Source organism: Channa argus, chromosome 11 (assembly GCF_033026475.1).
Source record: "Channa argus isolate prfri chromosome 11, Channa argus male v1.0, whole genome shotgun sequence".
NCBI lineage: Eukaryota > Metazoa > Chordata > Actinopteri > Anabantiformes > Channidae > Channa > Channa argus.
The window spans coordinates 7,796-35,015 of NC_090207.1; the positions used below are offsets into that span (position 1 = coordinate 7,796).

The window sequence follows — 27,220 nt, forward strand, 5'->3', positions numbered from 1 at the left end:
TATGTACTACAAAGACCACACACAATACAAATCTGTTAACATAAATAATATGAAAGTGACTTTACACTATGGTGAAGTGTTTTAATGCACCATCTTGTGAGGGTCCCATACATTTCTGCTGGTGAGTTGGAGTCTGTGTTTGTTTTCTGTGATTACTCTGAAAAATAGTGTCACTGCAGGTGAGTAAAGGAGTGTTCATCATGTCTGAACAACTTAGATAAATGATGGCCAAACACATCAAACATTTTGCTGATAACACCATACCGTCTGTCTCCGAACAGTTAACACAGGATAACTTATTTTAACATTTTCTTTACAAAAGTAACAAGAAAGAAAGAAGTATTCATTGTTTAAATTAATTTCAGTGTTCATAAATTAATCTAATATTTATTAATTTCTCAATTTTAACTGACTCCCACAGTCATACAATTTTATGTAAATTAAGAAATATTATCATTAGAAAGATTGTCAAAAATATGTGTATAACAGGACTCTTGATGCAACTCATTGCCACTGTCCAATACTGACCGTGTTATATATTTACATCCTTTCATTTATGTATCCTGCCTGGCAGATCTGATGTGCCTCTTGAAGGGTCAACACCAACTCTGACTCACCTGTACACACTGGTGTTCATGAAGGATCCTGAGCAGAGCTGACAGGTCGCTCAGATAAATAATGTCTGGGTAATCATTTGAACATTATAAAGAGTAACGTAATGCAGTAGCCCTCCTCAATCTAAAAAAAAAACAAACATTTTTTTAAAATGAAGAAATTCTTGAAATAGTTTAACGAAGTCCCTGTATTGCTTTAAATACACAACAATAAAAAAAGACATTAAATAATACTACAGCAATTTCGATTTCATTGCAAATTACCACCATAGCAAAAAAGACTAACCCTACAAAAAAGCACATGTTTAGTTATTTGATTGCATATGGGTTGTTTTGTTTTTGTTTTTTTTACATATCTAGTCCGTTTGTGTCAAAAAAGCCCCCACTGTCCTAATGAACGTCATATTATATTCTCAAAAGAGCAAGTTTAAAGGTCTGATACTTTGGGACATTGCTGAGCTTAGCACTAGAACTCCAAACAGTCAAACTCCAAATCCACTTTTCAACTATAAAAAGGTAAATGTAAGGGGCCTCCTTGGTTTTGTTTACAGATAATTGAGGACACTGACTAAATCTTATGTTTGTGAAGTAAATTAAGTTTTTCCTGGCGTTCAATAAACCTGTGTTATGCCTGTCAGTCACTATTAGTATTATTATTAGTGCTATTGTTAGTGCTATTGTGTTTTTTCTCTCCTCCTCCTCTCTGAGTGCTTTGTGCATGTGGGTGTGTCTAAGGGATGGGCCACAGGTGATGTGCATGGATTGGCCGGTTTTAATTAATTGCTGCCGCCTGATTTGACAAGCTGGTACTACAAACTTCATACACTGATCAGGCATAACATTATGACCACCTGTACAATCTAACAGTGTCCAATACAGCAATTAATTCTTTATTTACAATGCTATATTTACTTTGTTTTATAATAAGAGAACCACCTTTTCTTATAATGCACTCCAGTATGATTGCACCACCCACTGTGTGACCTCAATTATAAACAAGTAAAATTATCAGCTTTTGGACAGTGTCAACTTAGAAACTGAGATATTATAACATTGTAAAATTAGAATTCATGGCAAAGCTGCTGTACTGGATTGTTTTAGATTGCACACGGGGACATAATGTTATGCCTGATGCTTGATTTAAACACTTGGTCTTGCTGCTTTTGCTTTGGAATGGGAAGCATTGGAGAGCACCTCATGTTATGTCTAGGCTCCCCTAGAACAGGGGCATAACACCTGGTGTTACCCTAGTTGTGATTTGTCACTTAGTAACATCCATCACAAACTGCAATTTCTTATGGTTGAGAAAGATAGCTTTTTCTACCTAGTTCCAGTTTTGATGCTAAGCTAGAGAAGTTATTTAAATAAAGCTTGTCTTTTTGGCCTAATAAAATGTTTACACCTCAAACAACTTCAGCATTTTCTAATGCACTCCACTTTCTACATATTGATTATAAAGTTACTGTATTGATTCTTGAATTTTACTGCATCTATTCTTTCAATTCATTGTGTATTATAATGTTACTAAGGACTTAGTGGCCATTCCTCTCTCAGGCTTTTAATCACTTACTGGATCAAGTTTTAAACACTAATGTTGTGGAAAGTTATGTCATTTGTCATATCCCTGTATTTTTTTAAGAAATGTCACATTGTTTTTTTTACTGTATAATGTGATAGAGTGTTACATTATAAAGGACTTGGTGGCCATTGTTCCAGGCATACAGTGCTCTGTCTCGAGGGTTGTAGTCAAGCATGGACAGGTGACTGTATTTATTAGTCAAAGGAATGTCTATGTACTCATAGGTGGAGGAGTTAGTGGAGTAAGCATAGTAAACTTTGGTTCCACCAGAGTACCCATTAGTGACATACAGGGTTCCACAGATCATAAACGCCTCACCAGCACTGCGTTTCGGGTGGTTTGTGGTCCAACTACGGATGATCTGCAGCGTGTTTGGATTTAACTGACTGAGTACAATGTTTCCAGCATTTTGATTTGTGGCGTAGACAGCCCAGAGTCCCCCTTCATCTACCATAATATCAATGTCTGAGTGTCCACCCCAGGAGTAATGGTACATATTGTTGTAGCCAGCAAAGTCAAGCTGTCGGGAGCGACTTATGAGCGACGTGCTGAAGTCAAACTTTATGATGATGTGACTCTGAAACTTGTTGAAATACAGGGATCCATTATAAACAACCTGACCGGTTCCAGACCAGGGGTGAGGCAGGCGGTGGGAGGTGAAGTTATCTGTCATCATGAAGTCGTACATGGACTGATACTCCCTAACAAAGCGGTTGTTATGGTAACCATCCATGTACCAAACCTAAAGGGGAAGAAACAAATGCATATTTTTAGAACTTATTGTAAAATAAACACTAATCTACTTCACTGACATGCAGTTAATGTGTCTCAGCATGCATAGCAAAAATGCAGTTGTCTATGTTACAGTAACAGAACAACTCCATCTACAGCTAAGTGATTTATATGCCAGGATTAGGGACCGAGACAGGTGATCTGAACACCCCATATGTGACAGAGAGCTGATTTAATAGCCATGTAAAATGTTGCAATAAAATTTACAATTACAATTATTTAACAAACACTTTCTTTTAAATTTAAAATTTTGTCATTTGTCAGATGCTTTCATCCAAAGCAAGTGAGGTACAAGACAGAAAAAAATCTAAGTCAAGGAGAAAACATGAAAGCAAAGTCCTATCAGAAGAAGTAGTTTCATTTAATGAGATGCAAGTGCAAGAAAAAGCAAAAAACGAATTTATTTATTTATTTATTAAATAGATTTTAGGGCATAGCAAGGTTCAGAAGAATTCTATTTTCAGCAGTTTTTGAACATTGGCGTTGAGGTGGCCAAGTGTGCAAAATTTGGAAGCTCATTTCACCATCATGGGATCACTGAGCTGAATTGTTTTTCTTGGTGTCTTTTGTGCAGTGCTGGGACCACCAGACGTTGTTCGTTGGCAGAGTGCAGTGGATGGAAGTGTCACGTTCTGTATAAACACGGACCCAAGTGAAGAGATGGTAAGAGGGGGTAAACTAATAAACAGGTTTATTAATTGAAAAAAAATCAGACTAACATAAACTCTCTCCTGAGAGTAGAACACGAAAAAGCACGGCAGGTTACAAAAACATTGAAAAGAATATGAATCACAAACTACTGAACAAAAATGAACTCTAGGATATTAGACTAGGTTAACTAAACAGAATCAAAAACAAAAGAAACCTCATATCAGGTACAGAGAACAGAGTTCGAAAAGCAAGTATCAGGAATCCAAAAACACATGTCAGGTCAAACAAGGAGCAAGGTGCACTGTCTGGGAGTAAGACAGAGGATCTGGCAGGGGACTATGGTGAGAGCTGGGTATAAATGAACCAGTGAACTTGTGAAAAAAATCAAAATGATGACTGGTGGAATTAAACATGAGGCATGAAGCAGGGAAAAGGGGCTACAAAATAAAAGTCCAGGGCAGGAAGTGGAACTGAGGCCTGGATCATGACAGTGAGGGATTGTAGACCTGAAGCAACTTCCAAGTAACACACCTAGGGGCTTAAGGTCTCTTCCCCAAACACTTTAATCTGTAGCCAGGAAGAACCTGGAGTCAAATCAGTGAACCTGTGCTTTGATGACTGCTCTACCAACTGAGCTATGGCTGCCTCTTGATCACTGTTAATCTAAAGTGTTCTCTCTTCAAGGACTTTAAATACTCATACAATTTGGGCAGATCCAATCAAAGTTGTGTGCTGATATGACAATGCTGACTGGTTGTGCTGACAGAAACTGGCTAATGGACTGGTGTAGCTTCTCCATGCCTACTCCAGTGATAACCTGCCGTGGTATATGGAAGACAGTTATAATGATCAATGTAAACTCTTTGGAGGAGTAGAAGGTTCTGCAGTAAAGCATCAGGTACTTAGTATCTGGAGGGCATATAGTGTCTTTGACCGTGACATTTGCACACCAGTTGTTATTTAAAAATAGAATGCAGTTGTAGCTTAGTTGGTAGAGCAGTCACTTACAAACCAAGCTGATTCCGGATCCTCCTGGCTAAAAGTTGAAGTGTCCCTGGGCAAGACACTGAACCCTAAAGTTGTCCCTAGTGTTTGCTGCTTAGTTGTAAGTTGCTTTGGGTAAAAGTGTTTGATAAATGACTAATTATAAAAGTTCAGCTCAGCAGTCTCAGTGATTATGATTGCACTGTGATTCATGATACTTTGGAGAGAAAAAAAGTCCATATTGCAGAGATAGATATTTGCAACCATTAGCAACTCAGTTTGAGGCTGCTAAGTGTGTGAGTGATTGTGCAGTCCAAAAAGTAATTTGGAGGAACCAAAGCAGACTCATCCCCTGCCCTAAATGGAGGATTGTGTGGACTGAGTTAATTACAGGAGGTTTGGGGCATATGGGAGTAGGAGCTGCAGTGACATACTTATGAAAGACGTGGGCCAAGGCCAGGTTCATACATGCAACAAAAAAATCCAAGCCATCTTCAATTAGCCTCAGTCTAAAGCATGACGTGAGTTTACATTTACATTTAGCAGACAATTTTATCCAAAGTGACTTACAAGTGAGGTACAAGACATCAAAAACCTAAGCCAAGAAGAAAACATCAAAGCAAAGTCCTATCAGAAGAAGTCTTCACATTTTAGGAAATGGAACTGCAAGAAAGAGGGGAAAGGGATTTTTTCTAAAATAGATTTAAGTGCATAGAAAGGTTCAGAAGAGTTCTGTTTCCAGCAGTTTTTGAATATTAGGGGTGAGTTTCCTGAGCGTGCAGGTTTTTCCAAACAAAGCTACCAAACTGCACGCTCAACAAACTCACTTCCAATATTCAAAAAAATCCTGAAAACAGAACTCTTCCACACCTTTCTATGCACTTAAATCTATAAAAAATACATAAATAAAAAAGAGTTCTAGCACTTGCATCTAATGAAATGTAAACACTTTTCTGTAAGGACTTTGCTTTTATGTTTTTTCTATGACTTAGATTTTTGCTGCCTTGTACCTCACTCTGGATAAAAGCCAGATGACTAAATGTAAACACTGCTGTCCTCAAGCTGCAGTCAAGGTAGTCATCTATATTAAAAAGGTATCACTGAGTGTCTTGCTCAACGATGCAACAAGTGCATGGGCTAGGATTTGATCCTGATGCTCTACCTATTGAACTACCAGACACGTGTTAAGAAGTTACAGTAACTAGCGACTGCACTCTGCTAAGATATCCCATTCAAAGGTTATGATAGCCTTTCACACAAAGGTAAACAGCTTTGTTATGAATTAAATGAAGTTTTGAAGTTTTATAAAGGTCAATGAATAGTATTGATTTTGAGGAAGTGAGGGACATTACCAATTGTTTTACATGGAATTTGTATACAGCTACGTAAAATACCTGTTCAATTTCTAAAAACAGATCTTTCAATTTTTCAATTCAATTTAATCCAAATGTATTTATATAGCGCCAATTTACACCAAAGTTATCTCAAGGCACTTTACATGATAAGGTCTATAAACATTTATAGACAAAACCCAGCAAATCTCCCTGAGCGATCCCTGACAACAATGGAAAAGAAAAACTCCCTTTAACGGAAGAAAGCTCCAGCAGAACCAGGCTCAGGGTGGGTGGCATCTACCTTGTCTTGTTGGGGTGAGTGGATAGTTTCCTTTAGTTACTGTGGAAATATTACCCAGACTTAATACACACACACACGATAAAATATGAACAGAGTTTACTTTGTTATGTTAAAATGAATAAGAAACAAAGCCATGTCCAAGATCTTCCCCTCTTTACCTTTCAGGGGTCACCAGGTCGAATCATGTGCCTCCATCTTACAAACGCCATAATCCACGGAGGTTCCTGTCTAACCTCATCTAGGCTATGAGAGGCATCGTGAAATGACCATATGCAGTAAGCGCTGCAGCACTTGTGGATGGTTTTAGTGCAATTACTGTAATGTTTGGAAACCTCACAAAGACTCGGCCAAGACCTCTTTGTATCTTCTTGTCCTCACTATCTTTGCTGATTCAGTCCATAACCAAAAAGGCTTAGATATCCTTTTCAAATCCTAAATTGCAGATCAATTGCCATTGCCACATTTGATTCACTGTCAGTTTGCTACAGAGAGATTTTTGGAGGGGTATGTGGTAGTCTGGCCCCATACACAAAATGTGTTATGTCCCATCCAGAGCCTTAGGCTGCGTCCAGTCAGTTCACTTCACCACAGGTGGACTTAGTTAAAGCAAACAGACTAAAGCTGACAACAATCTGGAGCCATTGAGCCATGGAGCCATGGATCCACTGTGCAACTTTTCTCAGTCACCTTGAGTGTATTAACTCACACTATGCATTTTAACTGATGTGAAACTTTTTAAAAACCTACTTTTCATGATTTTACAATTAAAGGAGAACAGTATAAGAATTAATAAATGGAACTGTAAACAGCAGAATTCAGAGTTTTTTCAAACTGCTTTCTGTAATTGTCATTATTATCATATTGTTTTCCCAAGTTGTTAATATGTTGTGTTACATGTTGTGTTGTTTAGACTCACTCTGTTGTCTCCGGCCGGAGCTAGTGGGTCAGTCATCCACGATCCAAACCTTGATCCAGATGTCTTGATGGTGACTGGTTCCGAGATTCCTGTCAGCTTCCCACAGGCTGAAGCATGGAGAACATTAAGATTTACAGGGTAAATACACCTCAGACTTATTTTGGAAGAATTCTTACACATTTTCCCTTAAGTGACAGAATACGCTACTGTAAAGTGAGTTAGGAAGGACAGAAAGGAGACACACAACTGAACATTGTGCTGGGAAAAGTGACTTATTTAGAAACAAGCCAGCATCATTCCATTAATCACCTCTCCTTTCATTCGGGTGCTTGTTCCCATCTCCAGCCTTTTTTGTTACTCACATTCTCTGTTGGAGAAAGATGATTAGGAGCCTGGTTGTAAGTATACATGGCAGCGAAATCTGAAATCAGGTAAACCTGGTCACCCTAATCCCCTAAATTCTAATCCTGATTTAAGAAATCAGCTTTCCTGAGAAACTTGAACGTAATCTTGTAAATTAAGCCACACTTAAATACATCAAATGTGTCAAATTGAGACCCATACTCATTGATGGACACTTACAATAAGTTGTTCTCTAGTTTGTGTTAAAGAGGAATTTCAGTTTGTCTAAGGCAAGGGTCTCAAACTCAAATTACCAAGGGCCACAAGGCAGAGTCTGGGTGTGGCTGGGCCACATCAGGTATTCCACAAAAAAAGCTTTGTTAAAAAAAATCTAATCTACTCAAACATCACTACTAACAGTTCTCTAACTATAATGGGTTCTTCTGAACATGAATGGTTCTTCTGAAAATAGCTTCTCTTGCCTACTTCTTGATGCCAGAGACCTGGCAGCGCTTCCTCTCACATAGCTGAGCCCCATTTGGCTCGAAGGAGGAAGCAATTGAGACCCTCAGTATGGTTTGAAGATGATCGGCAGCAAGTCTGGACCTGTACTTGGACTTATTGAAGTTATAAAAAAAACTTTTTGCACAAATATGTGCTCCGAAAAAGGCACAGGCTCAGGGGAACCGGGGCCTTGTCAATTTTCTCAAAAATTGCTCAAGCTTGTCTGCTTTTCCACTCACCTCCCTGAACTTGGCTTTGAGGTCAGAGTTGCACTGCAGGTCAATGAGCTCCATTTGAACCACAGTAGGGGCATCTTGATATTAAAGAAGAAGGGGTCATGTCTTTGATGATGACATGAAGATCATAACATTTGTGGAGGGTAGAAAGTACCAGGATAGCGAGCGCAAAAAAGGCGACTGCTACAGGGCTGTTCATTATCAGCTGGGACACCATTATTTATTTAATATATAAAACAATGGGATGCAGCCATGGAGGAGTTATTCACTGGCTTTTATTTTCTATTATAACCCCATGGATTCAGCTGTAAGTCCTACCGAACACCGATGTTCTGTTGACTATATAACTGAGGCTGGTAAGCCCCTGATGAGGCTTCAGCCTGACTGCAAAGCAGGACTGCGGGTGGGAGCTGGCTGAATGGCCCCATCGAAGGTCCACACCCCTTAGTAACATCGTCAACGAAACATAGTTGTTCGTCGTTAACGCCGGTAACATTGACTTTGTCCAGCTGGAAGTCAAACATGCTCATTTCAAACACAGTAACGAGTAGTAATTCTATGATGGCTATGTGATGATACATGGGCGCCTCCATAGTTGTGCAATAATTCTCTCTTCCATCAACCCCGGCTGATGGCCCGACCCCGGGAGCCATATAGCTCACTTTGATTGGTAGGTTGGTTTAGCTCCAGCTTGCACAAAAAAGGAACCTTCCGCACACAACGCGGTAAAGTGCCAGTCGTATAAAACTCGCGGGCCGCACTAACATTAAACTTTCATATAATCCTGAGGGCCACAAAGTATTGTCTTGCGGGCCGCAATTGGCCCCTGGGCCAAAAGTTTGAGACCCCTGGTCTAAGGGCTATGACACTAAGTGGGTGATCATCTTGTCATTGAGCAACAGACACAGTATTGTGACATGAAGACAATTTTTAAAGAAGCCAAAGTAAATGGCACATGATCTTTAACTTAAGGTATGTCCTTTCTTTTAAGGGGGAGGTTGTACATCTCTGACTAAGCTTTTTCATCTCTTTGTGTAACTTTACATGGCTAGGTGTTATCTAGACCTATTATCTAATGAACAAACACTAATAGATGACAATTTATTTGTAGGCCATATAAAAACCATGACTTACAAAACAAAGCTTTAATTCCATTGCAGTTTATTTAACTTAATTTTCTGTACATCCAAATCATCCATGACAGGTTGGCAAAGCGATTCATCCTTTAGTCCATCTGAGCAGAAGGACACAACCAGCAAAATAGTCTGTAGAGTGTGATGGCCTAAGCCAGATCTGGGTCCTGTCTTTCTCTATGTGTGTGTGGGTGGAGCTGAGATTTAGGCATACCGTACAGCCGTGTCAATTGGGTTGAGGTTCCTATAAATGAGGCCTTATAGATCAGCTCAGTCTCTTCCCCTGGGCCTGCTTGCTGATTTCTCTTTTGGTTTTGTCTATGTGTCTTTTACACTTTCCACCCAACATGGCAAACAACACTGATTTGCTAGCAAACTAATTTGAATCTTTATATACTCAATTAAAATATCTTGAGTTTATTGAGAACCTTGTGTGGCCTCCCTTCTTTGTCGCATACTGTTGAGCCAGGTTGTGACAAAATGGGGGCTCGTCCTTACTATACCGCAATTGTTTGCTGGTAAGTTTTTCAATAATTGATTTGAAATTACTTTTGGGAATTGTTTGTGTTACTACTCCATTTGTGTTTCTATTTCATAGTATATCTTTAGTGTTTTCTCCTTGAATATATATTTATATGAATATATATATATATATATATATATATATATATATGTTTGTTTGTTTGTTTGTGTTTTGAGGGGGTCGCTGTTTTTGCAGTTGCCTTTCTTACCATTGGTTATTAGTGCATAAGTACCCAGTGCAAGTAGCTGCATGAAAACTAGGGTGAGATTAATTAGTCGTATGGGTAGGTAGTTAGCGGGAAAGCTCTAATTTACATTTTTGGATCCACACTATCCTGTGATGGCAAATGTCCTAACTTTTTTGTTCAGTCTTCTTCTGAAGAACTGTTTAAATAGTTGTACAAAAGAGAACTCAGCAAGCAGACCCAGGGGAAGAGACTGAGCAGATCTTTAAGGCCTCATTTATAGGAACCTCAACCCAACTTTATCAAAAATAGGTTTCAAGTGATTTGCAAATCGTGCTGAACTGAGTTGCGCCATCCAGATTTGCGGTAAGCGTATTGCGTCACTTCCCGTTTCTGCACACTCTTGGGTTTCTACCGAAAGATTGTTTACTGATTAATTGTAGCTGTAATTTTACTTAAATAAGTGATTTCTTCACACAAGAATTAATACTTAGTCGTAACATACGCTTGTATTGCACAAGCACCTGCTTTTGCAAAACATAACCAGCTAAAGTTTACAAATTCCACATTTCACTTATATTAGCTTCGCTAGCTTAGCAGTTAAACATTAGCAATGGCTTCTCTGTCTCCCTCTGTTTCTCCTTCTCTCACTTGCTCGGTGTGTCTCATGTTCAGTTTTTCCTCTGCCTCCTTTAGTGATAATGGTATATGTAATAAGTGTAAGGTTTTTGCAGCTTTGGAGGCGAGGCTCACGGAATTGGAAGCACGGCTCCGCACCATGGAAAACAACTCCGCTAGTCAGGCCCCGGTAGCTGGTGCGGGCCGACCTAGCGTAGCCCCTGCTAGCTGTCCCCCGGCAGTTCCCGAGCAGCCGGGAAGCCAGTCCGGCTGGGTGACGGTTCGTAAGAGATCTAATGCTAAACAGACGCCCGAGGTTCACCACCAGTCGGTTCATGTTTCTAATCGATTTTCCCCACTCAGCGACACACCCGCTGAGAAACCAACTCTGGTAATTGGCAGCTCCATAGTCAGAAACGTGAAGTTAGAGACTCCAGCGGCCGTAGTCAAATGTCTTCCTGGGGCCAGAGCGGGCGACATTGAATCATATTTGAAACTCCTGGCTAAGGATAAACGTAAATACAGTAATATTATTATTCACGTGGGAGTTAATGACGCCCGATTACGCAAATCGGAGGTCACTAAAATGAATGTTGAATCGGTGTGTAACTTTGCAAAAACAATGTCGGACTCCGTAATTTTCTCTGGTCCCCTGCCAAATCTGACCAGTGACGACATGTACACCCGCATGTCGTCATTCAACCGCTGGCTGTCTAGGTGGTGTCCAGCAAACGATGTGGGCTACATAGACAATTGGAAACGTTTTTGGGGAAAACCTAGGCTGATTAGGAGAGATGGCATCCATCCTACTTTAGATGGTGCAGCTTTCTTATCCAGAAATATGGCTGGTTTTATTAGACAACCAAAAGTATGACAATCCAGAGTTGAGCCTAGGATGCAGAGATCCAGTCCTACACACCTCTCTGCAGTGTCCTTACAACCGTCACCCCCCCACAACTCCCACATACCTATAGAGACTGTGTCTGTTCCCCGACCTAAATTACATAAAGTAAATATGACAACAAGAGGAGTTAATCATAATAACCTAATAAAAGTTAAGACTACTCCTCTTACAGAACAAAACCCCAAAACTATTAAATGTGGATTATTAAATATCAGATCTCTCTCTTCTAAATCTCTGTTAGTAAATGACTAACCCCCCCAAGTCATATTAATTATCATGTTCCTAGAAGCACAGGCCGAGGTGGAGGAGTTGCAGCAATCTTCCATTGTAGCTTATCAATAAACCCTAGACCTAAACATAGTTATAACTCATTTGAGAGCCTTACTCTTAGCCTTTCACACCCAAACTGGAAAACTCAAAAACCACTATTATTTGTTATCATGTACCGTCCTCCAGTCCCTTATTCAGAGTTTTTGATTGAATTTTCTGATTTTCTAGCTGATTTAGTGCTTAGTACAGATAAAGTCATTATAGCGGGTGACTTTAACATTCATGTAGATGCTGACAGTAACTGCCTGAGCACTGCGTTTAATTCATTATTAGATTCAATTGGTTTTTCCCAAAATGTAAATAAACCCACTCACTGTTTTAGTCACACGTTAGACCTTGTCCTTACGTATGGAATTGAAACGGATAATGTAACAATATTTCCTCACAACTCTCATCTGTCTGACCATTTTTTAATAACATTTGAATTTACAATAACGGACTATATAGCAGTTGGGGAAAAATTCCACTATAGCAGATGCTTAAGTGAAAAAGCTGTTAACAAATTTAAAGAAATTATTTCTTCATCATTTGCTTCACCATATGTTAATACAATGGGAAGTAGTCTCCTTAATGTTACTCCTGCACAAGTAGATTATCTTGTTGACAATTCTGCAGCCTCACTACGTACAATACTCGATAGTGTTGCCCCTCTAAAAAAGAAGGCAGTAAATCAGCAGAGGCGATCTCCATGGTATAGTTCACAAACACGCAACTTAAAACAGGAAACACGAAAGTTAGAAAGGAAGTGGCGTTCCCGAAAGTTAGAAGAATCTCATTTAGCCTGGAAAAATAGTTTAAAAACGTACAAAAAAGCTCTCAGTGATGCCAGAACAGCATATTATTCATCATTAATAGAAGAAAACAAGAACAACCCCCGGTTTCTGTTCAGCACTGTAGCCAGGCTGACTAAGAGCCATAGTTCTGTTGAGCCTACTATTCCCTTAACTTTGATCAGCAATGACTTCATGACCTTCTTTATGAATAAAATTGTAGCTATTAGAGAAAGTATTCACCAGATCCTCCCCCCAAAAATTACAGATAGATCTTCATGTACAGCAGTGCTAGAATCATGGATAAGGCCCCAATCCCTGTTAGACTGCTTTTTACCCATAGATCTCTCTGAGCTAACTTCAATTATTACCTCATCTAAACCAACAACCTGTCTGCTTGACCCTATTCCAACTAAGCTGCTCAAGGAAGCTTTAGCCTTAATAGATACGTTCATATTAGATATCATCAATCTATCTTTAGAAACAGGCTATGTACCACAGGCCTATAAGGTAGCTGTAATTAAACCATTACTTAAAAAACCCTGTCTTGACCCAGGTGTTTTAGCCAATTACAGACCAATATCTAATCTCCCCTTTATTTCTAAAATAATTGAAAAAGTAGTCGCAAAACAATTATGTGATCACCTTCATAGGAATAATTTGTATGAAGAGTTTCAGTCAGGATTTAGAGTTCATCATAGTACAGAAACAGCACTGGTAAAAGTCACCAACGATCTTCTCATGGCCTCAGATAATGGACTCATCTCTATACTTGTTCTGTTAGATCTTAGTGCCGCATTTGATACCATTGATCATAACATTTTATTACAGAGACTGGAACATGAAATTGGAATTACAGGAACTGCACTAGGTTGGTTTAAATCCTATCTGTCTGATAGATTTCAATTTGTTCATGTTAATGATGAATCCTCCATGCACACAAAGGTTAGCTATGGAGTTCCACAAGGCTCTGTGTTAGGACCAATACTTTTTACTTTATATATGTCTCCTTTAGGCAACATTATTAGAAAACACTCCATAAATTTCCACTGTTATGCTGATGATACCCAGCTATATTTATCTATGGAACCAGATGAAAATAATCAGTTAATAAAGCTTCAAGCATGCCTACAAGACATAAAGGCCTGGATGTCCCACAATTTTTTACTTTTAAACTCAGACAAAACTGAAGTCATAGTATTTGGGCCCAAAAATATCAGAGATATGATGTCCAACCATATTGTTACCCTAGATGGCATAAGTCTGGCCTCCAGTACTACTGCAAGGAACCTTGGAGTTATTTTTGATCAGGATCTGTCCTTTAAGTCACATATAAAACAAATCTCTAGAACAGCCTTCTTCCACCTACGGAACATTGCCAAAATTAGGAGCATACTGTCTCAAAGTGATGCCGAAAAACTGGTCCATGCATTTGTTACTTCTAGGTTGGACTACTGTAATTCCCTACTTTCAGGATGCCCCAGTAACTCCCTAAAGAGCCTGCAATTAATCCAAAATGCTGCAGCAAGAGTGCTGACTGGAACTAGCAAGAGAGATCATATTTCACCTTCACTAGCTTCTCTCCATTGGCTTCCCATTAAATTTAGAATAGAATTTAAAACCCTGCTTCTTACATATAAAGCTCTGAATGGTCAGGCTCCATCATATATAGAAGACCTCATAGCACCATATCATCCCAGTAGACCACTTCGCTCTCAGAATGCAGGCCTACTTGTGGTTCCCAGAATTTCCAAAAGTAGAATGGGAGGTAGAGCCTTTAGCTATCAAGCTCCTCTCTTGTGGAACCAGCTCCCAGTTCAGATTCGGGAAGCAGACACCCTCTCTACTTTTAAGTCTAAGCTTAAAACCTTCCTCTTTAATAAAGCATATAGTTAGTTATAGTTATGCTGCCATAGGCTTAGACTGCTGGGGGACCCACCCCCCAATGCACTGAGCTCCTTTCCTCCTCTTGACCATCTCTCCTCTCCTCTCACCCCGCAATTCTCACCACTGTATGTCATTAACTCTGTGTGTTCTCTCCCGTAGTTGTCTTTGTCCTCCTCTGTCCCCCTCTCTCTGTCCCTTTCTGCAGGTGTCCCCCGGCTTTGAAGCTGTGTGTCTTCCAGCGTGCAGCTACTGGTCCTACCAATCTGCCCGATGTTTTGTTATTGCTTTTTGTTGCTCTGTTCTTTTCTCTCTCCCCTTTCCACTCACCCCAACCGGTCGAGGCAGATGGCCGTCCACCCTGAGCCTGGTTCTGCTGGAGGTTTCTTCCGTTAAAGGGAGTTTTTCCTCTCCACTGTTGCCTATGGCTTGCTCCAGGGGGAATTGTTGGGTTCTCTTTATATATCTTTATAATCTTGACTTTATTCTGTAAAGTGCCCTGAGATGACTTTGTTGTGAATTGGCGCTATATAAATAAAGTTGAATTGAATTGAATTGAATTGAATTGACACGGCTGTACGGCCTGCCTAAATCTCAGCTCCACCCACTGGCTTCCTAGAAAACAAGGAAAAACACAGCCACACACACATAGAGAAAGACAGGACCCAGATCTGGCTTAGGCCATCACAAGAGTTTAGCACTACTACTAAATACTCTACAGCATATTTTGTTTTTTGTTTGATTTTTATTTTGACACCAACTTTGGCCTGGCCTCATCAGTCTTCTCATAGACAATGTCTACAGTAGGAGTGTGACAAAGACTCACCACACAGGGGTGTTGTATTCACTTAGCAGCTGCTAACAGCACAGAAAAATTACTTAAGCTGCTACACTATGTGTTTTAATCAAATTTACTTCTACATTTGGAAAAAACAGGGGAACCAAGGTTTCACCTGGGAGAAATTTGTCTGTCTGTCTAGTCTCTGTGGTGTGTCCCACACTGTCAGCACAATGTGCCATTTCCATGTCTTATCTTCCTCATGCAAGAGCATGCATGCTGCATATTTGTCAGCATGTTTTCTGGTGAACACTGGTTATAAAAAAAATTCACTAGTTGGAAGAGTACCTTGGTACGGTGGACTTAAATGGTTCATCTCACTCAGGCCAGTGTAGTTGTACTTCATTTGGTCAGAAGAGAACAGAGCCAAACAAACTGAGACCCTTTGGAAGATGTGGTTATGGAATGGTCTCAAACTCTGAAATGGTGTATTTATGGTGGGAATGTGATATGACCTGTATTTGATCCAACTCAGCAGGTTTTAGCTAACAGGAAATTGGCAGCTTGTTTTTGTGTTTTCAATGACTTTCTTCAATGTATTCTGCTGCAGAGATTTGTTAAAATGTTCAGACAACCTCTTGCTACATGATGCAAAACAATGTCCCTCTTTCATGTCTTCCTCCTCGTTTTAAATTTCCTGTTTTTCGCCTCAGATCCAGACAGGAACATTCTGACATGACTTATGATGATTAATTTGTTTGCTTAAATGTTTCTTTTTTTAATCTGGACCAAAAACACAAGTGTACAACTGCTTCACTGATTCTGAAGTGGACTTTAACAGATCTTAGCCTTCATCAGAACTTTGGTAATGGAAAATAAATAAACCCTGAACTGGTAAATTCATGGTTCACAGCTCAGGTCTATTCTGTTGACAAGCACAACAAAAATATGACTGACTGAGACTCTGCCTGATTGTTCTTAAGTGATTTATTTATTTGTCTGTCTGTCTTTACATACCCAGTCTCTGCATGCAGGCCTTCAGACGGTCTTCCAGGCTTATTACTCTGCTGTGAAGCTCCTGGTAATCTAGTCCTCCCAGTTGTTCTTGCAGTGATCCCAGCACCTCTGTCACATTTGCTGCCTCCTCCTTGAACTGTCGGACCAGCAGAGCATCTGCCTTGTAGGCCTCTAGGACTGGGATCAGAGGACGCAGCTCCTCCATCTTTGCCTTGATGGACTGACACACAGATAGCAAAGAGAACTGAAGAAGAGAACTTAAGATCTGAGATAGATCATATGAAGGTGGTCTCATGTCCACAATTGAAATTTGCATAGTTAACTCTAAGGACACTGTTTAAATATGCTTAATACTTAAAAAAAAATTATTGCATGTTAGGGGCGACTGTGGCGCAATCTCACAGTTGGTTGGTTCAATCCCCGGGTCCTCCGGTCACATGTCGAAGTGTCCTTGAGCAAGACACTGAACCCCAACTTAGTTGCTCCTGGTGAGTGTTGGCCAGCTGCAGAGCAGCTCCCCCACCAGTGTATGAATGTGTGTGTGATTGTGAGTGTGAATGGGTGAATAAGAAGCAGTGTAAAGCGCTTTGAGTGCCAATAGGTAGAAAAGCGCTATATAAGTGCAGACCATTTACCATTTACCATTCCCCTGATCGCGGGAGAACATCGAGGACAAAAGTCCGTTTTAGTTTTATCATGGTATAAGGATGAAGGGATGTTGTTAAACCATATTGTATTACATTTTACCTGCCAATATCCACACAAACAAAGGTTTTAAGTTTTAAGCCTAGAATTAAAAGTAGAGAGGGTGTCTGTTTACCAAATCTGAACTGGGAGCTGGTTACACAGGAGAGGAGCTTGATGGCTAAAGGCTCTGCCTTCGATTCTACCTTTGGAAATTATGGAAACGACAAGTAGGCCTGTATTCTGAGATCGAAGTGGTTTATTTGGATGATATGGTACTATGAGGTCTTTTAGATATGGAACTTGACTGTTTAGACCTTTATATGTAAGTAGCAGGGTTTTAAATTCTATTCTAGATTTTAAGGGAAGGCAATTGAGAGAAGATAATGAAGGTGAAATTTGATCTCTCTTTCTAATTCCAGTCAGCACTTGCAATTGCAGGCTCTATAGGGAGTTATTTAGACACCCCAAATGTGGGGAATCACAGTACTCCAACCTAGATTTAATAAATGCATGGATTAGTTTTTCAGCATCGTTTTGAGACAAGATGCTCCTAATTTAAGCAATGTTCTGTAGGTGGAAGAAGGCTGTTCTAGAGATTTGTTTTATATGTGGGGCAAAGGACAAATCCGGGTCAAAAATAACTTCAAGGTTCCATGCAGTATTACTGGAGACGGGTACAGTAGAACTCCATCTACAGGAACAATAAGGTTGGACAGCATATTTCTGAGATTATTAGGCCCAAATACCATGACTTCAGTTTTGTCTGAGTTTAGATGTAAGAAATTGTGGGACATCCAGGCTTTTATGTCTTGTAGACACGCTTGAAGCCTGATTAGCTCATTTTTTTCATCTGATTCAAAAGATAGATGTAACTGGGTATCCTCAGCATAGCAATGGGAATTTATGAAATGTTTTCTATTAATGTTGCCTAAAGTAGACATATATAAAGTAAAAAGTAACACAGAGCCTTGTGGAACTCAACTGTTGTGTCCCTGGAGGATTCATCATTAACATGTACAAATTGAAATGTATCTGATAAATACTTTATTTACAGTTTATTTAATCACTATTTCATGTTGAAATAAAGAGATGAGTCCACTATCTGAAGCCAAGAGAAGGTCACTGGTGACTCTTACCAGTGCCATTTCTGAACTGTGATGAACATTAAATCCTAAATGAAACCCAGACAAATTATTCATATACAGGTGGTTGTATAATTGCTTTGCAACTACTTTTTCAAGGATATTAGAAATAAAGGGAGATTAGATATTGTTCTCTAATTGGCCAAAACACCTGGTCCAAGACAGGGTCATGATGTGGACGGTACCTTGTACTGCCTGGCAATGTTGATCTCATGTCCATCCTCCACCTGTTTAAATTTGGCTTCCAGACCTTTCAGCTGAACTTCCATTTTTTCCACAAACTGCAGATCTCTTTGAGTCCGCTGGTCCAAAACCTCAATAGACTGACTCATGTTCTGCACCTGGAAAACAAACAAATTACAGAACTACTACTACCACTACTATTCAATTTTTCAATTCAAATTTATTTATATAGCGCCAATTCACAAAAAAGACATCTCAAGACTATAAAGATGTATAGACAGAACCCAAAAATTCCCCCTTGAACAAGCCCTAGGCGACAGTGGAGAGGAAAAACTCCCTTTAACAGAAGAAACCTTCAGCAGAACCAGGCACAGGGTGGGCAACCATCTGCCTTGACCAGTTGGGGTGAGTGGAAAGTGAAGAGAGAAAGGAAAAGAGGGAGGAGGAGAGAGGGACAACATGAGGAAAGGAGTTACGTGCATTGGTGGGGTGGTCCTCCACAAGTAGGCATGCATTCTGAGATTGAAGTATTCTACTGCGATGATATGGTGCCTTGAGGTCTTCTATATATGATGGAGCCTGACCATTCAGAGCTTTACATTTAAGAAGCAGGGTTTTAAATTCTATTCTGAATTTAATGGAGAGAAGCTAGTGAAGGAGAAATATGATCTCTCTTGCTAATTCCAGTCAGCACTCTTGCTGCAGCATTTTGGATTAATTGCAGGCTCTTTAGGGAATTACTGGGGCATCCTAAAAGTAGGTAATTACAGTAGTCCAACCTAGAAGTAACAAATGCATGGACTAGTTTTTCGGCATCACTTTGAGACAGGATGCTCCTAATTTAAGCAGTGTTCCGTAGGTGGGAGAAGGCTGGGTATCATCAGCATAGCAATGGAAATTTATGGAGTGTTTTCTAATAATGTTGCCTAAAGAAGACATGTATAAAGTAAAGAGTATTGGTCCTAACACAGAGCCTTGTGGAACTCCATAGCTAACCTTTGTGTGCATGGACGAATTTATCATTAATACGAACAAATTGAAGTCTATCAGATATATAAGATTTAAACCAACCTAGTGCAGTTCCTTCATGTTCCAGTGTCTGTAATAAAACGTTGTGATCAGTGGTATCGAATGCAGCACTAAGATCTAACAGAAAAAGTATAGAGACTAGTCCATTATCTGATGACATGAAAAGATCGCTGGTGACTTTTACCAGTGCTGTTTCTATACTATAATGAACTCTAAATCCTGACTGAAAGTCTTCATACAAATTATTCCTGTAAAAGGCGGTCACAATTGTTGCAACAACTTCAAGATTTTAGAAATAAAGGGGAGAATAGATATTGGTCTGTAATTGGCTAAAACACCTGGGTCAAGTAGTGGTTTAATTACAGCTATCTTACAGGCCTGTGGTACATGGCCAATTTCTAAAGAAAGATTGATGATATCTAATACGAACATATCTATTAAGGGTAAAGCTTCCTTGAGCAGTCTAGCTGGAAAAGGTCTAGCAGACAGGTTGTTGGTTTAGAAGAGGTAATAATTGAAGTTAGCTTAGCAAGATCTATGGGTAAAAAACAGTCTAAGAGGGATTGGGGTCTTATTGATGATTGTAGCACTGTTGTACATGAAGATCTATCTGTAATATTTAGGGGGAGGATCTGGTGATTTTTTTATCTAATAGCTACAATTTTATTCATAAAGAAAGTAATGGTAAATGGTCTGCACTTATATAGAGTATACCATATACCATGTATACCACGGCCTCTTCTGGTTTACTGCCTTCTTTTTCAGAGGGACAACACTATCAAAAATTGTATGTAGTGAGGCTGCAGAATTCTTTACAAGATAATCAACTTGTGCAGGAGTAACATTAAGGTGACTACTTTCCATTTTATTGACATATTGTGAGGCGAGGTCTAAGGTCTGAGTAAAACAGTGAGTGAGTTTATTTACATTTTGGGAAAAACCAATTAAATCTAATAATGAATTAAACGCAGTGCTCAGGCATTTACTGTCAGCACCTAAATGAAAAGTTAAAGTCACCCACTATAATGACTATCTGTACTAAGCACTAAATCAAAAACTGGACTGGATGATGGTACACAATAACAAATAGTGGTTTTTGAGTTTTCCAGTTTGGGTGTGAAAGGCTGATTAAGGCTCTCAAATCAGTTATAACAATGTTTAGGTCTAAGGTTTATTTGGTAAGCTAAAGTGGAAGATTCCTGCTACTCCTCCACCTCAGCCTGTGCTTCTAGGAAAATGATAATTAATATGACTTGGGGGTGGGTTGACTCATTTAGACTAACATTCTTCCTGCTGCAACCAAGTTTCAGTGAGACACAATAAATCGAATTCATGATCACTTATTAAGTAATTTACTAACAGATTAAGAAAAGTGAGATCTGATATTTAATAATCGCCTTTTAATAGTTTTGGGGTTGTGTTCTGTAAGAGAAGTAGTCTTAACTTTTATTAGATTATTGTGATTAACTCCTTATGGTTATTTTTGGTTTATGTAATTTAGTTGGTGGGGGAACAGACAGTCTCTATAGGTATTTGGGAGTTTTTTTGGTGTTGGAAGGACACTGCAGAGAGGTGTGTAGGACTGGATCTCTGCAACCTAGGCTCAACTCTGGATTGTCATACTTTTGGTTGTCTAACTACTATCAATGTACTATGAATTTATCTATAAAATAATTCCCACAATCAATAATTGCAGTATAATTAACATAATTAGTAGGACTGTTTCTTCACTTTAATTACTAGTGTTTTTAGCAGTATCATTAGTACTACTTTGAGCATTAGTATCACTAGTAGGGCTTTGAACACTAGTATGTCAGTAGTACTTCTTGGAGCAGTACCTTGTCAAGTAGCTGTCGCAGCTGTTTGGTTCGGGCATCTCTGGAACAAACTGTCTGCTGAGGAGCAACCACCGTGCAAACACATCGGCCTTCAGTGTCCTGAGCAGAGCTGTACACCTGCCAACCCTCCTCAGGTGATGAAGGACCCACCTGTGAGGACAACAATGGACAGAACATAAGCAACTTTTATTTCAAAAAAGTTTATTTACAGTGTATTTTAACAATTCACAAGAATATTCTGAAGGCACTCGAGACTATACCGATTAATCGAGAAAACCCAAAAAAATTTCCCATGAGCAAATACAAAGGTGACACTGGAGTGGAAAAACTCTATTTAACAGAATACAACTCTTGTCAACTTTCTAGTGTATGTTAATTTGAGCAGGACCCGAAAGGATGACAAGGCAAGGGAAGGTGTTAAAGTAAATGAAGGCTTATTTAAATTAAAGGCAAACAGAAAACCAATCCATGAGGAGGGTGGGGAAAACACACTTAGTAATAAATAAGTAAAGTAAAACAGAACTTGAACTAAGACACTCTGGAGGGAAAAGAATCTAAGTAACTGTGTTGGGGAAGCACAGGAACTAACGCAGAGACTAAGGGAAGGCAGACACGAACAAACTGAACATAAAGCACAGGTAACAAAAGACAAAACCTAAACTCCAATAAACCAGAAAGCAAACCTCAGAACAAAACGTGAGAGAGTCCAAACATAAGGATCAGGTAGGGCATGGCAGGGGAATGTCCAAAAGTGTAGAGTCAGCACAGGTTCTCAGCGGAAGAAGGTGAGTCCAAAGAGCATAGAAAATCCACAGGTATGTTCACAGAGGAGTAAGAAGAGACAATCTGGCAGCAAACGGTGGGGAGAGCCGGGTATAAATATAAGGGGGCACAGGTAAAAGCAATCAGAGTTGATCAGAAACAAGGAACTAAATGGGAAGTGGTACTGAGGGTTAAAAAATAAAAGCCAGGAGCAGGAAGTAAAACTAAACAAAAGTAGAGTCCAAAAACGGGGACTGTAACAACTCTGACAGAACCAGGTTCAGGTTGGGCGGCCATCCTCCATGACCGTTTAAGGTGAGTGGAGAATAGAAAGAAAAGAAAAGAGCAACAAGAAGCAACAACAAAGCATTGGGCAGTTTAGTAGGACCAGTAGCTGCACACTGAAAACACACAAAGCTGGGGGCAGCTACAGAAAGAGACAGAGAAGGACAAGTATGGGAGAGAGAATCCACAAAGTGAGGAAGGTAGGAGCTTAATGCATCAGCGGGCAGTGCTGTTTATGTACTATGATGTCTTCTGAATGTTGACCAGAAATCCTGCACCAAGTTACTTCTGTTCAGGTGGTCGCATATTAGTGTGTAATTCCAGGGTTAACACTAGGTTTATTGAGCAGGGGTTTCCTTTTTTTCTTTTTAGCTACATTTGGATTTGTATAGAAAATCATGAAGTCATTGCAACAGTTAGTTAAGGGAAACTTAGAAACTTATAGTTGTTCATGTTTTCCTCAATTAATGACAAATAAAATGCAGTTCTCGCTTTTGCAAAAGACTTTTTTAATATACTATTACAATTTGTTTCCAGGCTAAGCAGCATTCTTTGAAATGAGTGGAATGCATCTTTGTTTCCATTCTTTGTAATTCCTGCATTAAGCTGAGGGTTTGTGAACTAGTCTGATGGAAACATCACTAATTATTCCTAATTATATTCTGTCTGTCAATAACTACCTGCCTTATTTCATATTAATATTAGCGCCAGTTACTCAGAAACATAAATTTTCATGTCATGGAAGGAAAAGAAACAAAATGTGCTAAAATGACCAAATGTGTAAAGATGTTAAAAATCAAAGAATGTGTTAAAGAAGTGTCAAACACACAGACTTTTAAAAATCTAATTACATGTTCTTTTCTATCAAATGTTTGCATGCTCAGTAGATTTTAGTGTTCTCACTGTCTGGACTTTTACACTTCTGCCCCATCACCACAGTCAGCTGACCCACCTGGTCCCACTGCTCACCAACAGCTCATCACATGATTAGTTTAGCAATCAGCCTGGATCTAGTTCCCCTCTGCCTTAATTTATTTGAGGCAACTTTCCAGCTTTATTGGATTGCGACCACTTTCCTTATTTTCAGGTGTTGTTTCTGTTGTGCTGTTATCCATCCATTATCTGTAAGTAGTTATCCTGTTCAGGGTTACAGTGGACTGGAGCCTATCCCACAGGTAAGAGGTGGAGTCCTCCCCGGAAATGTCTCCAGTCTGTCCAGTCTCAGGGCCAACACAGAGAAACATATACAGACAGACAAACATCCACACTCACATTAAAACCTACAGACTATATAGAGTAACCAATTAATCTAATGTCTTTGGACTGTGAGAGGAAACCGGAGGAAGTCCATACAAGCACAGAGAGAACGAGTAAACTCCACACAGAATTGGAGTTGGATTTTTGTAAATGGTACAATGACGCTGGACGCTGGCTGTCTAGATGGTGTCCAGCACGATATGGGCTACATAGACAATTGGAAATGAAAACCTAGGCTGATTAGAAGAGATGGCATCCATCCTACTTTAGACGATGCAGCTTTCTGATCCAGAAATATGGCTGGTTTTATTAGACAACCAAAAGTATGACAATCCAGAATTGAGCCTAGGATGTAGAGATCCAGTCCTACACACCTCTCTGTAGTGACCTTTCAACTGTCATCCCCCTACAACTCCCAAATACCTATAGAGACTGTGTCTGTTCCCCGACCAACTAAATTACATAAACCAAAAACAACCATAAGAGGAGTTAATCACAATAATCTAATAAAAGTTAAGACTACTCCTCTTACATAACAAAACCCCAAAACTATTAAAAGTGGATTATTAAATATCAGATCTCACTCTTCTTAATCTTTGTTAGTAAATGACTTCATAAGTGATCATCAATTCGATTTATTTTGTCTCACTGAAACTTGGTTGCAGCAGGAAGAATATGTCAGTCTAAATGAGTAACCCCCCCCAAGTCATATTAATTATCATGTTCCTAGAAGCACAGGCCAAGGTGGAGGAGTATCAGCAATCTTCCACTCTAGCTTACCAATAAACCTTAGACCTAAACATAGCTCTAACTCATTTGAGAGCCTTATACCCAAACTGGAAATCTAAAAAACCACTATTATTTGTTACCATGTGTTTTGATTGAATTTTCTGAATTTCTATCTGATTTAGTGCTTAGTACAGATAAATTCATAATAGTAGGTGACTTCCAGTGTGCAGCTACTGGTCTTACCAACCGGCCCGATGTTGTTGCTTTTGTTGGTCTTTTTCTTTTTCTCTCTTCACTTTCCACTGACCTCAAACGGTCAAGGCAGATGGCCGCCCACCCTGAGCCTGGTTCTGCTGGTTCTTCTGTTAAAGGGAGTTTTCCTCTCCCCTGTTGCCTAGGGCTTGCTTGAGGGGGAATCGTTTGGTTCTCTCTATACATCTTTATAGTTTTGACTTTATTCTGTAAAGTGCCTTGAGATTACTTTGTTTTGAATTGGTGCTATATTGCTAAATTATAAGTTGAATTGAATTGAATTAATGTTAATGGTCTGCCTTTACAGAGCACTTAATATACCTACAGCTACTCAAAGCATTTACCCATTCGCACTCACAATCACACACACACTCACACACAGATGGGGGAGCTGCTATGCAGCTGGCCAACACTCACCGGGAGCGACTAAGTTGGAGTTTAGTGTCTTGCTCAAGGACACTTCAACATGCGACTGGAGAAGCCGAGGATCAAACCAGCAACTGTCGGATTGATGGATGACCACTCTACCCACTGAGATACAGTCACCCCATTTGTGTGAACTAAAAAGTATGGGCCGCCATTGCTTCACAGACAATCTGAGGTTGAACGCCAAATATATTTTTTGAAAAGCTGAATGTTTGTTTTCGTGCAGAATTTGATGCATTGTTTTTTGTATAATCCTTGTTTTTTTTTTTGTGCGGGTTAACCTTTTCCAAATTGTCATGTCATTGTAACTTTTTGTCAGACATGATTCTTTCTGACTGCCCCCCCCTTTATTCTATGGTTAACCCCATTACAGTGTGAGGTAGCAGCACTAACCAATCTACCATCATACTAGCAGCACAAACCAATCTACCATCATAATGCCCTCTGGATGTCATGAAAACATTTAAGTTATCTAAAACCAAAACGCCAGAACAGGAGGGAAATCGTTGGTCTAGCTTAGCACAAAGTATGGAAGCAGAAATCACTGGGGAGGAAAAAGTCTTTAGAGGTAAAAACTGTGCAACACATTTTGTTTAAATACAATACTTAAGGTTTTTAAATATAAAAATCTAAACATTAATATCATATCATCTTTATCAAAATAATCATTTTGACTTTATTTTAATATGGGTCTTAATAGGAGTCTACTATTAAAACATGAAACAAATTGTATTTACAGAAGGCTCAGCGAAGGAAATTAATCTATGACTATAGGACCAGTAAGTGCCCACTGCACATTCTGACACAATAGAATATTATAGAAATATTAGTGTGAACCAGTGAACCTTAGTCTACCTTAGTCTGTGTATTTAGTAGAATGCATTAAAATATACATAGAAAGATTATGTATTTATGGGAGTTCTGTATAATTAATGAAAACTGGAACAGTAGAATTAAAAATAGAAACAGTAGTGTTACCAGGATGAACTGTGATCCGATGAGCAGCAGCTGCAGTAAAAAGCAGATCAGATTTTCTTCAGTCTCCATTTGTTTGTCCTCAAATATCCAGTGAAGTACTGTTAACCTGCTGCTTTAATTGGTTATTAAGCTGCTTGTTAACCTGGTTATTTTTTAAGATGCTGTCTTTCGCCTGCTCCCTCTTCTCCTTCTCTGATGCAACGCCAAAAATCAGCCGAGTAGAAACAAGATCCTCCAGCTCCCAGTGTGTGTGTGTGTGTGTGTGTGTGTGTGTGCGTGTGTGTGTGTGTGGGAGAGAGATGGAGAACAGATCTGAGCACCAGCAGGAGGAGGAGGAGCTGTCCATGCTGAGAGTGTGTGATAGTGTGTGTTTCACTTTGTGTATATGTGTATGTGGGTGTGTGCAGGAAGCCATTTGGCCTGCAGCAGGAAAATGTCGGCTCCTTATGAAATATTTCTATTTTCAGCTATTCTGTGCTGACTGAAAAAATTAAACATTTTATTCTGAATTTATACTTTATTATCATTGTACAAGGATACACAACGAAATTTAAATGCTTTCTTCAGGGTACTGAATAAACCATAATTCTAACTGCATTTCGTTGCTTTGTACTTGTACCTGTGTAATGACAATAAAGTTGAATCTAATCTAACCTAATCTAATAAAAGAAATAAAAATAAAAATGAAATACCTCACACATCAACATACCATCCATCTAAAATCCCATCTGTTTTTTCAGAAATGTTTACTTAGTTTTAAAAATAAATTTGACAGTAAATTCAGTACAGTAAATTTTTTTAATAACATTTAAAACGTGTTGTCCAAAGTATATTTTCACTGTGAACCTGGAAACTGTTTTACTTAATGTGTGTGATTTAAAAGTTGGTATTTGTGAATAATTCCAATAGTCTGATTCGAAAATTTTACCTTAAATAAATTATTTTAAAATGGGTAAAACTGGGTGTGATTACTTTGGTAAATGTCAGTTTAAGGTTTTAGTTAAACTTCTTAGTAACATTTTTAGGCATCCATGTGTGGGGACTGACAATGATGTGATAGGATGTTGTTTCCAGATGCTTCAGAAGATTTTAGAGATGTTTGTTATCTTAACACTTTTTGTACTCGAAAATATCCTTTAATGAAACATTCTTATTTTTCCTATCTAACCTTCTTCCCCCTTCAAGATTGGGATCAATAACCACCTCCCCCACTATGGTAAACACTAAGGTTCAATCCCACTTCATGAATTATACCCCT

General features: G+C 39.2%; 1 protein-coding gene across 1 annotated transcript; it reads right to left on the minus strand.

Annotated features, from left to right (window-relative positions):
- Positions 1-914: 914 nt before the first annotated feature.
- Positions 915-26,230, minus strand: LOC137135942 (noelin-like). The gene is made up of 6 exons (XM_067520799.1): positions 25,963-26,230; positions 21,274-21,423; positions 18,409-18,564; positions 16,395-16,614; positions 7,172-7,278; positions 915-2,935 (listed from the first exon to the last, which is right to left on the minus strand). The coding sequence occupies exons 1-6, from the start codon at positions 26,029-26,031 to the stop codon at positions 2,273-2,275; spliced, it is 1,365 nt and encodes a 454-aa protein (XP_067376900.1). The 5' UTR covers positions 26,032-26,230; the 3' UTR covers positions 915-2,272.
- Between the last annotated feature and the right edge of the window lie 990 nt (positions 26,231-27,220).

Coding starts and splice junctions, on each gene's coding strand:
- LOC137135942 (XM_067520799.1), bottom strand. CDS start 26,031: ATGGAGACTGAAGAAAATCTGATCTGCTTTTTACTGCAGCTGCTGCTC. Junction 18,565..21,273: donor TGCGACAGCTACTTGACAAG/GTACTGCTCCAA, acceptor TTTGTTTTCCAG/GTGCAGAACATGAGTCAGTC. Junction 7,279..16,394: donor GGCCTGCATGCAGAGACTGG/GTATGTAAAGAC, acceptor TCCATGCTTCAG/CCTGTGGGAAGCTGACAGGA.